General features: G+C 43.3%; 1 protein-coding gene across 5 annotated transcripts in view; it reads left to right on the forward strand.

Annotated features, from left to right (window-relative positions):
* The window catches only part of LOC101354166 (probable global transcription activator SNF2L2), a 166224-nt gene that overhangs the window by 125516 nt on the left and 26084 nt on the right, over window positions 1-14624 (forward strand). For 4 of the 5 annotated variants that reach the window (XM_023728581.1, XM_023728580.1, XM_023728578.1 and 1 more), the window contains one exon: window positions 6754-6971. In XM_023728581.1, coding sequence (XP_023584349.1) covers window positions 6754-6971 — 218 coding nt within the window. Of the gene's footprint in view, window positions 1-4830; window positions 4930-6753; window positions 6972-14624 lie in introns of those variants that run through there. The other variant, XM_023728582.1, reaches the window with a different exon arrangement.

Below are 14624 nucleotides of genomic sequence, written 5' to 3' on the forward strand. Positions count from 1 at the left end.
AGCTGTCAGCACGTTAGGTGCGTAATCTGGCAGCATCTGCAGGGGGCTGGAGCACAGAGGTGCCCAGCTCCTAGGTACAAAGCTGTCAGCACGTTTGGTGTGTAATCTGGCAGCATCTGCAGGGGGCTAGAGCACAGAGGTGCCCAGCTCCTAAGTACAAAGCTGTCAGCACGTTAGGTGTGTTATCTGGCAGCATCTGCAGGGCCCATTGTTTTGGGGGTTGCCCTCTACTAAATCTAAAACTCAATCCCTGAGCGCAGTATTGTGCTCTGGGCACCTGTGGGTTCTTATTCGATAAAATCAGTTGCTGTCAAGTCAGTTCCAACTTACGGCAACCCCGTGCATGTCACAGTAGAACTGCGCTCCATGGGGTTTTCAGTGGTTATTTTTTTGAAAGTAGATCGCCAGGCCTTTCTTCTGAGGCACCTAGGTGGATTTAAACCACCAGCTATTTAGTTGGTAGCCGAAGGTGTTAACCATTTGTACCACCCAAGACCTCCTCTTAGTCAGTGAACCAAAAAAAAAAAACCCAAGCCCCTTGCCATCGAGCTAATTCCGACTCCTAGTTACCCGGTAGGACAGAGTAGAACTGTCCCATAGAGTTTCCAAGGCTGTAAATCTCTACGGAAGCAGACTCGCACGTCTTTCTCCCAAGGAGTGGCTGGTGTGTTCGAACCACCAACCTCTTGGTTAGCAGCCAAGCGCTTAACCACTGAGCCACCAGGGTTCCTTAGTTGATAGTGTGGTTTAAATAATTTTTACATTCCTTATACTCTTTTTCCTCTTCCCAACCCCAGATAGCTTTGACCTGAAATGCTGTACTCACTCACCTTTCCAGCCTCGAGTCTCTGTTGTATGTTATGATTTCCCTTGACTCCCCCACCGCCCCCCCAACCCCAGTTCCCTTATGTCACACAGGGGAAGAGAAAGTCTTGGTTCATTTTTGCAAAAGTAACCTGAGGTTGTGAACAAGAACCTGAAAAGCTCACCGTTCCAGAAATTGAGTTAAACTGAGGCTCAATTTGCTTTCCCCTTTGTGGCCAGTGTTGTCACTGCTGGTACAAATGGTTAGCGTGCTCAGCTGCTAACGGAAAGGTTGGCAGTTCGAGTCCACCCAGAGGTGCCTCGGAATAAAGGCCAGGCGATCTACTTCCAAAAAATCAGCCATTGGAAACCCTAGGAAGCACAGTTCGGCTCTGACATACAGGGGGTCACCGTAAGTCAGAATCAACACAGTGGCAACTGTTTTTTGCTTGTGTGTGTGTGTGTCAGTCAGCATTATACAGTTGAGTCTCCAACCCAGGAAGAGCTGGGAGTAGCATCCAAGTTGCCTGACACGATGAATGAAATAAGAAGTGAGAGTCTGTTGAATTAATGTCATCCTTTATTGCACCACATTAAAAAAAAAAAGAAAAAAAGATACGTTTAAAAAAAAAAATCCTCAGTCAACAGATCATCTCTTAAATTTTTGAGACATTCGTTAACAAAATTATCAACTTTGGGAATATGTATGGATATTTGCTTAGTAACATTGGAATGAATAAAGAGGGATTTTTTAACCTCTAGTCACTGGCCAGGACAAGACCGAACGTGCTACCTGTAGAAATACTAACTAGGCTTGAGTTCTGAAGGAAAGCTAGCAAGAATTCACTGTTCTATGCGTTGCAAGTTGAGCTGGTAGGAGCATGTATAAGCCTGCAGTTGTTTGGGGTTTTTTTCCCCTAATATTTCGGGAATCTGACGTTATGTATACTTTTCTAACAGGGTGCTTTTGAGGGTAAAAATAATAAAAAAAACTTTATCATTGTCCAAAGCTCTAAGTCCAAAGTGCTGTATCCAGAAGTAGTATTAACTCTTTGAGAAGGAGTGCCACATTCAAGCTTTTGTTGTTAAGTATTCCTATTGTAAGAAAAATTCTCATATATGAAACTTCATTAAAAACTCCACTTTTTGTTGTTGCTGTTTTTGAAGTGCGTTGGATTTATGCATGGCTTCTAGGGCCTCTCCGGGGGTCAGTGGGGCTTGAGTGAGGTTCAGCCAGGTGCCGTCAAGTCCGTTCCACACTTGGCAACCCCGTGTGTGTCAGAGTAGAACCGTGCTCGATAGGGTTCTCAATGGCTGGTTTTTAGGAAGTCGATCACCAGGGCTTTGTTTCCAAGGCACCTCTGGGTGGACTCCAACCTCCAACCTCTGGGTTAGCAGCCCAGTATGTTAACTGTTGCACCACCCAGGCAGGGCGTCCTGAGCGAGCTTTAGCCTCCCTAAGTATTGGAATTGAGTTTGGTGATAGGTGAGTTGTTCTCAGGAAACTGCCTTCTTTAGTGCTTAGCCCTCAGCTCTGTAGCCCCAACCCTACCCCTCACGGCATCCTAGAATTCTCTTCTAGAATCCCACCAGGGCTCCTAAGGGACCACCAGGAGGGGAACCCCAGAGAGAGAAAGAACAAGCCTGTGGGGAGAGGCGTGATATTCACGTGTTAGAGTGATATATGGAATGCTGAATTTCCCCTTTCATAAGAAATTTCCCATGTGGTGTCTAGATAGCTGCCTTTAGAATTGCTCCTTTAGAATGTCCTTAAGATGGTGTGTTCCACTTGTAAGAGCCGGGCCACGCTGGACTAAGGGATTCATGGGTGACAAAAGGCAGCCACAGTGACACCGTGTGCTAGAGTTGGTGTGTGACGTTCTGTTTGCTGGTCTCCGTTTATTCATAATCACGGGTCCCTTCTGCTGTATGATACCGTCAAGTCGGGTCCTGCATTATGCCGCCCGTTTGAGAAGAACAAGGACAACAATGACTTTCTGGACCTTGCGGGTTTTGGGAAAAGATGTAGCGTGTGTCAGGGTGGCAGAGAGGGACAGCACTGGCCCCATGTGTGTCAGATCCCAGGGTCTGCCATGTGCTTTGCAAGCTGCAAAGTGTTTTCTCTAGAAACAGCCCATCCTGCACCACTGTTGCCTGCGTTTTGTGATCAGAACCTAGACAATGCCTTCTTTAGAATTCAGTGAAGAGGCAGCCAGCTTGTATGTTGTCCTTGTGCCCTGTGTCATCAACATGCATTCTTTCAAGGAAAAAAATAAAGGAAAGAAAGAAAGAGGGGAAAGAGGAAAAAAAAAAAAAAAAAGATTGCCATCCAGTGGAGGAAAGAGTAATTCCCAGCTCCATTCAGGAAAAATGCAAGCTGAAATATGCTTAACTCTTTGAACTTGGCTGAGGATTTGATCACCATCTGGCTTTTTTTTTTTCCCCGTGGCGTCCGGAACCAAACGGGTGCAGTGTGCCTTTAAGGAAAGAGGTGGCTCCCCAAACTTCCCTGTAGTTGTGGCTCACCGTTTTCTCGGTAGGGCAGGAAAGCGTTAATTTCTTATTTGTACACTTTTTTGTCCGCCCCGACTTCCTTCCTATTCACTTCATTAAATCTAGAGGCAGTTCGGCATGGGAGCCGTCTGTACGTTAAATTAGGGCTGCACTTTTGCGCAACACGTCACCAGTCGGAAACTGGGGGTTTGCTCCTGTGATTTATTTCATTATTGTGCTGGTAAAAGGTTTGGAAGGGAATTCTTTTTGGGGGTAGGACTTTAGCATTGTGTAGCAAAAAAAGATTTTTTTAAGTTTGCGCCCCCACCCCCCGCCCTAGCATTGGGTTGAGTCCGTTGAATGATTTTTTTTTTTTTTTTAAAGAAAAGAGCAGTTTAAAATCTCCATGAATAATTTTACTTACAGGCAGGAGTAATGGTACTCTACTCTTTAAGTATGAAAAGCATCGGGCAGTATTTTGTGGATTGATTTCCATTAGAAAGACCCGTAGAAATCCCACAGCCTCGAAAGCTGCGTATGGATGGTTTGGGGTCTTGGGGGGAGGAGGGAAGAAAGATGTTTTGTGGCTCTGTGCATTCCTGCATAAAACCTTAACATTAGGGGAAGAATGGGCCGACTTTGCGTGTTTTCCTGGTCCTTCCAAAACCTAAATTTAGTAAGAATGTGCACGGACTAGCCATTGTAATAAAAATTGCTTCCCTAGTTCTGTTTGCAATTTTAATTTGTTTTCGCTTCTTAGCTACTTACAGATTTCAAGACTGAGAAGTCCAGTAATCAAATATCAAAAGCTCATGCTTTGTTCCCTTTTTGCAAAATTAAAGGGGGTGGGAGAGTGAGAGTAGAAATACTGCTTTTCACAGCTCCCCCCTCTTCATTTATCCCACCGAAAAAGAAAATAATGAAAATTTTTTACGGCGTGAAAACTGAAAGTGAAGTGTCACAGTCGTTGGGGATTTTCCTTAAAGAGAAAGAATAGCGTATTGAATTCAGATCTCTGAACCTTCTCAGCACGTTGCTTTGACTTACATGCATAGAATGAGGGGGAAAAAAAGATTTATTTTAGAAATTGTTCTAGACTGCTCCTAAGCCATGCAGTCTTGTTTTTTGAAAGGCACTAAAACGAGGTTTAAAATACCCCCCCAAAAAGAAAAAAAAGCATACCTCATTTTAATTTTTTTTAATAAATTTGAATATTAATTGGTGTTTTTATTGGCTTAATTATTAAAATGCAAGCCAGGCTCAGAACCCATCTCAGCTTAAAAAAACAAACAAAAAAAAAAAAACAACTCTTAAATCTGCTGCCTGGAATAATAACGGGGGAAAAATATGATAAGTAGTCGTCAATATTAAAACAGGCTGGAAGAGGAAGGCTTTGGGCCTTGCAGTAGTAGCTAGCATGAAACAGCAGATTTGAGTATCCACAATCCTTTCAGTATTAAATTTTCAGTAAAATAAAATTACTTGTATATGAAAACATAGCCTTTCCCCGGCTCTCTTTTTTTTCCTGATCAGCTGATGAAGAGACTAGCAGCTCGCTGCTTTGCTGGCTTGTTAATTTTATCCCCACTAACTGTGATTTCCGATAGCAGCCGGCCTGCTGATAGTGGTAAGGTAAATATCCTTTTTCGTTGCCGTCTTGAAGATTCAGTAGAAGTACATCTCAGGCATGTGTAGGTGTGTAACACGTCAAAAGCCGGGGCTCGCCGGGTTTCTCTGCGCAGCCGGGTGCTCAGGAGAGCAAGACCATTAACTGTTGACAGTCTTGCATGCTGTATTTATTATTAGCGTGTTCAGCCTCCAAGATGTGCGGGACCATTGCCTTCTCTTCATCTTCGATTAGCTGCAGTGGGTTTAGCTGGCTAGAGGGTGTCCTGCTTTGAGGCAAATGAATATTAATGAAATAATGTGGGAATCTTTTTTTTTTTCTTTTTTTTTTTTTGCGTTTTCCTTTTTTCCTCCTAACTCCTCAGATCTCTCTTCTTCTTCATGGTGGTTCTCTGGACACTGAGGTGGTGATGGAAATTGTCTTTTGATTATTAAGGCCTAGGCTCAGGCTGTCCCCAAGGATGCTGTGTTCATGTTGCTTCTCTGGATATGCACGTTGGAGGATGCATAGAAACAGCTTCTTCTTCTTTTTTTTTTTTTTTTTAAATCCCACTGGCATTTTTAACACACCAGGTTGGTTTGTGTTCTGCACCAGGTTTTCTTCACCAACGCTTTCTTTTTCAGGCGGCATTGTACACAAGTGAAAGAAATTATGTCTGAGCTGTAATCTTTATATTGATTGTTATATTCACATGATCATAAATATTAGCCATGTTTGGTGCTGTGGAGAAATGAAGGTAATTGCCTTCTGATTAGAGCGCTTTCAGCTCTGAGAAAGGATTGATTATCATTTGCATACTGGAGGCAATATTGAGAAGCAGGAGGCGCAAATAACATCAGTTATTTGGTGGTGAAAAGCGATCTGAAAATGTAATTGAAAGATCTTTTTTTAAAAAATTTCTTTCCCATGGTCGACAATTCTTTTTATTTGTATTTTTGATATCTTTTCCCCCCTTCCTTTTTCTGAAGTTTTGAGATGTAGCAGGGAAAAAAAAAAAAAAAGTTTCAACTTCTGGGTCTGTCACATGGACCTTGTAGCCCTTTGTGAACAGGTCCCTTTTCTACCTGGTTGTTTTTATCTATCGCTATTTTATTATCTCTCTGCATTAGTGCTGCTGGCTCTGGTTTAAAGCAAGCGTTTGCAGGTAATTGGGGGAGAAAAAGTGTTTGTGGTTTGTGTGTGTGTTCTTTATCAGATTTAAGTGCCTTTACCAAGGAATGTGGCTTTGTGTTTCCCCGTTTTGTTGTGTTTTTTTCCCTAATTGCTACGTTGGAACGAAATCTAGATGGCATTTTGATTTATGTTGTGAATCATGAATAAATTGATGTAAAACCTCAAAGAAGAAAAGGTTGGAGCTTGTATGACTGTAAGAATCTAAGGGAAATTGTTTTCTTCACCCACTCCCTCTTTTTTTTTTTTTTATGTACCTTTCTCCCCACCCCCTGTATTAATGAGATAGTTCAGGTCTTTTTCTTAATGTTGAGCTCAAATTTGATTTGGATTCAGTTATCTTCAAACACTTAAATGTATAGATCTTTTAATACTTGCCATATTCTTCCTTACTGCCGGTGTCTCAGGCCTTCAAGGTATTTTGCTAGTGAAACAGGCTTGAGTTAAAGATGCATTTATCCAATATGGTGGCCTCCTTGTTTTCTCCTTACACCACTGATTAGTGTTAACTTTTAGCTTGGGTCAGGGGTGGGGGTCGTTTTGCCTTATTTTTTTGGTGAGTTTGTTTCATTTTATCCAGATTATTCAAAGTATTTTTTGTCTTGGTTATTTTATTTTTTTGGTCTTCACATTTTTTCCCCTTCATTTCCATTGAACAGGCCATTGAAGACGGCAATTTGGAAGAAATGGAAGAGGAAGTGCGGCTTAAGAAGCGAAAAAGACGAAGAAATGTGGATAAAGAGCCTGCAAAAGAAGATGTAGAAAAAGCCAAGAAGAGGAGAGGCCGTCCCCCAGCTGAGAAACTATCACCCAACCCCCCAAAACTGACAAAGCAGATGAATGCAATCATAGATACTGTGATCAACTACAAAGACAGGTGAGCGTTTCATTCATTCGCCTTGACTGTTTCTCAGCCACCAGTGTAAGTGATAGTACCCAAAGAGCAAGATTCATTCAGCTGGGTTGTAAGATTCTTCCTGCTTTGAGACTCAGGAATCTCTGCAAAGGTATAAGTAACCTTGTACCTTATACAAAATGGCCGCCATTGCTATTCTGTGTAATGTTCCATCAAATATTGTCTAATATACTTGGAAATGAGGGCTCAGATTATGCAGTTTTTTAAAAAGTCTAACCTGGAGAAGAATTGTTAAGGACCTGTGAAATAGCATCGTCTGTTTAGAAGGAATTGGGATACAGCAATTTTTGTTGTTGTTGTTGTTGGAGAAAATAAGAATCGTAGTGTAATTAAGGTAAATATTTCACAGTAAGGCTTTGTTTAAAACCAAACAGATGTTTCATGGAAAATACTATTACCTATTTCTTCCCAAAACGCTTGGTGTTTCCGAGCACTGTCTGAACCATCTTCTCCTTAGTAATACTACATAACTTGGTATTTCAGCAGATTTACCTTTTTCTCCTTGAGCCCTGGTGGCGCAATGCTTAAGCTCCTAGCTGCTAACCAAATGGTTGGCGGTTTGAGTCCACCCAGCTTCTCTGAGGGAGAAAGACCTGGCGATCTGCTCCGGTATGACCTAGGAAATCCTATGGGGCAGTTGTACTCTGTCCCACAGGGTAGCCGGGAGTCGAAATCAGCTCAGCGGCAGTTAACAACAACCACCTTCTTCTCACGGACCATTTGGGCATGAACTTTGAGAAGACTGTGCTGGACATGGCCCAAAACCATTTTAAACAATGGACAATGATGGGAAAACCAGAGCAAAGACATCTAAGGTGTTGGCTGGGCCTGTACAGTGGATACAACTACCTACATTTTGGTTAGTTGATTTGGTTTCCGGTTATCTTCACATGATGAAGTTGTAATTTGAAGCTCACAACCTGTTTCGTTGAGAAAATTGATAGGAAACCCATTTAAACATTTTATTTCTCCAAATTGTACGGTGGCATTAATCATCAGTTTCTAGTTACCAGAAACGTTTGACGTAACTAGTGTTGCTCTCATACTCTCAGGAGCCCTGGTGTTATAGTGGTTAAGAGCTTGGCTGCTAACCAAAAGGTCAGTAGTTCGAATCCACCAGCTGCTCCTTGGAAACCCTGTGGAGCAGTTCTCCTTTGTCCTAGAGGGTCACTGTGAGTCGCAGTTGACTCAACGGTAATGGGTTTGGGTTTGTTTGTTTGAATACTCTCAGGTGTTTAACACACATAAATTGGACCTTTAGTTTTTTTCATTGTGGTTTTAGTATATGTTTTATACCAGGAAGAAGATCTCATTCGAAAGATTAAATAGCATGAAAAGCAGTAGACTTTCCACCACGGGGTTTTGTTGCTGAGAAGTCTGTATTATCTGTAAGGAGTTTGCAGAGAAGGTAGAGAGGGAGGAGATAGGAGGCATTGCTTGTGAACTGGTCAAAATTTCTTGCCCTTCTTGACCAGCCATATCTCTTAGGTACCATGCTTCCCACTTTTCCTATTTCCCCTTTTATAAAGTGCCTTCCCTTGAAGGATTCTGAAGTGCCCTCAAAAGGCAGCAGTCCCGGGATGTTGAGTTTGGATCCGCTGTTCATTGACACAGGGGGATGACGGCAATCCAGGAAGGAACATTCGACCACAAGCCCGTTCTCTGCCCAGAGTGAACATGAAAACTTCCTGGTAAACTAAGAATCAGTAACTCCGTGTCAGGGTTCTCTTCATCCCCTGCCATCCTGGCAGGCAGAAATATTTCCAGGAAGTTCCATAACTTGAATGATCACGGCTTATTTTGTTGGCCCCTGTTGTAAAGAAAAATATTGCTCAGCAGAGAATGTCACTCTGCATGTACTCTCACTTTGGTGCCTCGGTCTCAGGAGAGGGAAACGGCTGTTTCTCTGGCCAGGTGCGGTCGTGATGTTTGACAGGCATTTGGTTCATTACTTGCTGAGTCAGTCTAGGGCCGTGGGAACTCTGAGAATGGCCCAGAAGGTCTGTGGGGGTTTAAAAGCCAGACTTGTTATTCCAGGGTGATGGTCATCTCTTCCCCCAATGGTGTGAAAGGGATCACCCACTGCTGGGCCACATACTGTCCACAGAACGTTTTATTTGGTTTCATGTTGTTTAAAATAAAAAGAGTGAACACATAAAACTGGAGAGATTTCTTGTAAAACTGAAGGTTTTTTTTTTTTTAAACCTAAAAATCTGGCAGCTGTACTCTGTCCACCTTTCTGTCAGATAACAATCAGTGGGGGTGGAGAGATGGCCACCCCGTTGCCATGGGGCATCGTGCCCTAGGTTGTCACTGCCCCATCCCTCTCCGTCATTCTCCAGCGTGGAGTGCAGTCACCATTTATTCTCATGCCTTTCACAGCTGGCCCGTGTCACTCATCTCTGCTACCTGGTGGTTCCATAGGCCTTTGACTTTGTGACTTCCTGGTATACGTGACTATGGGCTGGCCACTTCCTAAAAGCCATCCAGAAATACCGAGTAATGTGAAGTTACATCTTAAACCTCCACTAACCATAGCATAAGAAGCCCTGGTGGCACAGTGGTTAAGTGCTCAGCTGCTGATCGTAAGATCGGCAGTTTGAACCCACCAGCGGTTCTTCGGGAGAAAGACCTGGCGATCTGCTTCCATAAAGATTACAGCCTTGGAAACCCTGTGGTTTCTCCTGTGTCCTTTAGGGTCACTGTGAGTCAGAATCGACTTAACAGCAATGGTTTTGTTTCTTTTTAACCATAGTATAAGCAGCCCCTGGTAGTGCAATGGTTAAGTGCTCAGCTGCTAACCGAAAGGTCAGTAGTTAAAACCCACTCAGTGGCTTCTCGAGAGGAGACTTGGGGATCTGCTCCCATAAAGATTACTAGGAAACCTTATGGGGCAGTTCTACTCTGTCATATAGGGTCACTATGAGTTGGAATCAACTTGACAGCACCCACCAACAGCACAGCCATAACGTGGTGGTTTAGAACATAGGCTCTTCCCTTGCATGTAACTGCCTGCGTTTGAATCCTGACTGCAGTAGTCACCAGCTGTGTGACAACTGGGCAAGTTAGCTAACCTCCCTGAGCCTCGGTTTCCTCATCCACAAAATGAGGATAATTCCTGTGCTTGCCTCTTAAGGTCTTTACGAGGATTCCGTGAGTTAATGCAACCCCAGTTCTTAGAAGAGTTAAATTACTAGTAATCAGTCTTTCAGACTCTATTTAGCTAATCAGGTGGCTAAGTAGATTGCTGAGCGCTGTAAAGAAATAAAGGGTCCTTGCTGATTTCCATCTTTGTCTTTCCAAAATCGGAAAACACCCTTCTACTGGGACTTCTTATTGAGCATGTCTTCAGTTGTACTGCAGGGAAAAGATATTTCAATATTTAAGTATGCAGACGTACTCCCCCCCCCCTTTTTTTTTCCTGATTTAATTTTATTTTACTTTTCCTTGAAAAGTACCCTCTGGAAGCCCATCCCATCAGTTCCGGCATTTAGGTGCCTTCTGGGTGAATGCTCAGTTCCCCACCCTGCGTGTTTCATGTGTAGTTCATGTCAGCGTCCTCAGGAAAATGAACTCACTCTATTTTTATTTTGTATTTCTCTTACCAGCTTGGAGCTCAAGTAGGAGGCTCTCAAATTAGGAAGGCCTTAGTTGGCTTCAATGTCATATTTTTGGTTGGTTTTAGAAACACACTACTGGGAAATAGACCTCCTACCCACCCCCAGCCCCGTGTTGAGATTTTTGCACCATTTAAGACAATTGCTAGTTTAGTAACTCAACCTACCTGTAAAAGAGCTTCCACCTGTGTTAGCCCCACCTCCCATCAATGGCAGGGCTCTGACAGGTATCTTCGCATGGATTAAATAAGAGCTGCCATCTATATTTAACTGGTATATAAGAAGAATTAATTAGCTCTCATGAGGCAGGTTTTTTTTTTTTTTTAAAGTTCTTGCATGATTTGGGAACAGATGTGTCTTTGTATTTTTATGAAGAGCTAGGATAATTTCAGAGTCTTATTTATTGCTTTTGTGTTGAGCCAGGTCTCGTTTTCTAAAGGGAGGATACTTTTAAAAGCATGACCCCAAAGAGCCAGTGATTTTGTGTGACTCATAAATGTAACATCATCCTGCAGTCGTTGCTGTTAGAGGTGATGCCGACCTGTTGCTACTGGTGGCCGCCATTTTATTTCCCCAAACAGGAAGCTTTTTTTCAGCAGTATCAGAGGGCTTTGTTTTGACTTACTAAGCGCGCTTTGTCTTCTGTTTATTTAGAGGGCTTTTAAAAATCATATTCTCGTTTTGTATAATATTTAACCTAAGGCTCTCTGTCTTGTTTACATGGGGCACCAAGATTTTGAAAAGAGATTTCATCCTAATTTACATTTGTGCCCCCAAGTTTAAAACGAGGAGGAGACGTAGAGTAAGATGGTCCGTAGCAGGATCTAGCAGAGCTCCTCCAAGTCTAGAGAAAATGGTTCATTGTTGTTTGGTTAAACGACAGAGATTGTTAACATTGGAACGGACTTTAGCTATGCCTAGTCCAACTTCGGAAACCCTGGTGGTGCAGTGGTTAAGAGCTCAGCAGTTTGAATCCACCAGGTGCTGCTCCTTGCAAACCCCATGGGGCAGTTCTCCTCTGTCCTATCGGGTCGCCATGAGTCGGAATCGACTCGGCAGCAGCTGGTTTGGTTTTTGGTTTAGTTCAACTTCCAGGAGTCTCTGGATGGTATAAACGCTTAAGCACTTAGCTGCTAACCAAAAGGTTGGAGGTTCGAGTCCACCTAGAGGCGCCTCAGGAGAAAGACCTGGCAGTCTACTTCCGCAAAATCAGCCACGGAAAACTCTAAGGAGCACAGTTCTACTTTGATGCCCATGGGGTCACCGTGAGTGAGAGTCTACTCTGATACCCATGGGGTCCCCGTGAGTGAGAGTCGACTCAACGGCAGCTGGGATGTTGAGCTTCCTACCAACCCAGATATGCCCCCTACACTGGCTCTGACGGATGGCCGTTGAACTTCCCCATGGACACCCCAGCGTTGGCTCCGCTCGGGGCAGCTCCCAATGTTGAAGGACAGCTGGAAACACAAAAGTTATTCCCTGGGTTAACGTGAACTCAGCTGTCTGACTTCTTGCTGTCTGCTCTAGTTGGACCTTTAGAGAAGTAGATCTGTTCTCATTCTAAAAAATGCCCTTTAAAAATTTGTAAACAAACACATCCACCTGGAGACATTCTCCTTCAGGTGGCGATGCCTCCCTTTGCTACCTGAGTGGTACTAGACTTTTGAGGTTAGGCACATTCAGCCCCACCTTAGGCACCTTCTGCTTTCTTATAGTATCTCCTTGAAAAGTGTGGCACCCAAGCTCCAAAGGTGTTGTGAAGAAGGCTAATTGCAGGGTAATAGCATCCTTATTCTGGACACCAAAATTCTCTTCATGTAACTCAAGGTTGTGTTAACTTTTTCCAGCAACTTTGTCACAGGGAGCCCTGGTGGCACAGAGGTAAAGAGCTCGGGCTGCTAACCTAAAGGACAGCAGTTTGAATCCACTGGCCGCTCCTTGGAAACTCTATGGGGCAGTTCTACTTTCTCCTATAGGGTTGCAGTGAGTTGGAATCAACTCACTGGCAATGGGTTTGAGGTTTTATTCGTTTTGTCACAGAGCTAACTTACATTTTTGTATTTTTATGTGACTTGTTAGCTTCACCCTAACACACACACACCCCTCTTCTCTCATAGGCACGTGGCCAAAGTTAGCCTTCAACTAAGAATTTGATTTTTGTCTGAACTTATATCTATTGATTTGTTCTTATTCCGGTATAATCTCATTTTATTCATTCTTGTCCTGTCATTCTAGCCTATTGATGTAACTCTTTCGACTCTGCTTTTTTTCTTATGTTTTCTTGTCTTAAGTTTTTTGTTTGTTTTGTTATCCTAAGATTTGATATAAGCCATTGTTGAGGATATCTAAAGGGCAAAGCATGAATCTCCATAACATGCCCCTGAAAAGCACTCCAGGTTGATATCAGTCTATTAACTAGTAATCCTGAAAGTTGATTAACCATCTGTGAACTTACATGGCCGTACTACCATGTCAGCCACATTTGTCTCTCCTTGCCCAAGGTTATCAAGACAGGCTAAAACCAAGATGCACCATGTCTGTGGTCCCACCAGTCTATCAACCTAGAAACCCTGCTGGAAAAAGGGAAATGAGGTTAGCTCCCCATGGCTTTTTCCTAAGAGACCCTCTGCTGGCACTTAATGGTGTTATTTATCTCTTCTAAATAGGCCCGTGGCATCTACACAGTTCCTTCTAGATCTTTGCCAAGGGTCAGCATCTAACAGTGATCTCAAGTTTCACTTTCTCATTTGCTTATCTCTGGCCTTCTGATTCCGTTGTTATTCTCTGTGATTTCTTAAGCATTATTAGTGGAGCAGTAGGCACTCTTTCAGGGTGTCATTGGTCTGCAACTGGACACTGGAACTCATTTGAAGCGGCTTGATAAGCTACGTCTGTCAACTTGCCTATCAAGAGCTTTTGTTCAGCATTTATCATGTCTTGCTTGTCAAATTCAAGCATTGTTCTCTTTTCTACAGAATCTGAAACAGAATAACGGGTAGGGTCCTGTCCTCCCCGTCCATCAATTGAAGACTATAGCAGGAGAGTCGAGGAAGGCCAGCCCTGTTATTGGCACAGGGTTTAGACTTCGGGTCAGCTTTGAGGATGGACACATGCAGCAGTGTTGCAGAGTAGAACTGTGCTCCACAGGGTTATCAATGGCTGTGACCTTTTGGAAGTAGATTTCCAGGCCTGTCTTCCGAGGCACCTGTAGGTGGATTTGAACCACCAACCTTTTGGTTAGTAGCCGAGGGCTTAGTAGTTTGCACCATCCAGGAACTCCTCCTATGAGGATACAAAGACATTTCCTTGTGTTTATGGTTGCTTCTGGAAAAAAATTTATATCAGTGTAACAACATTTACCTGGGAAAATAAAGCCAACATTTGTAACTACAGCATCTTTTTAAGGATGTGGTATGCCACAACTCTAAGGACAACTGTATTTGTTTAGGAGTCCCAGGATGGTGCAGAAGGAGCCCTGGTGGTGCAGTGGTTAAGTGCTCGGCTGCTAACCATCACGTTGGTGGTTCGAACCCACCAGCTGGTCTTTGTGAGAAAGATGTGGCAGTCTGCTTCCATAAAGATTACAGCCTTGGAAGCCCTATGGGGCAGTTCTACCCTGTCCTTTAGAGTCTCTATGAGTTGGAATCGACTCAACAGCAACAGGTTTGGATTTTTCTTGGGTGATGCAAATGGTTAACACACTTGGCTGCTAGCTGCAAGATCAAAAGTTCAAATGCACGCAGAGATCTCTCAGAAGAAAGGTCTGGCGATCTGCTTCCCAAAAGTCAGCCACTGAAAACCCTAAGGAGCACAGTTCTACTCTGACACACACAGGGTTGCCATGAGTCCAAGTCAACTCCATGGCAGCTATGTTTGGGTAACTTGTTTAATTCATGTATACACTGAAAAGTAATTTGTAGCATTTCCCTCATTTTGAGTATGGCTCAGTTACTCTTTCTGAAGGCCCACGTAGACCCAGCCCATTCCCCCAGAAGGG

This window comes from Trichechus manatus, unplaced genomic scaffold (genome assembly GCF_000243295.1).
Source record: "Trichechus manatus latirostris isolate Lorelei unplaced genomic scaffold, TriManLat1.0 scaffold00025, whole genome shotgun sequence".
Lineage (NCBI taxonomy): Eukaryota > Metazoa > Chordata > Mammalia > Sirenia > Trichechidae > Trichechus > Trichechus manatus.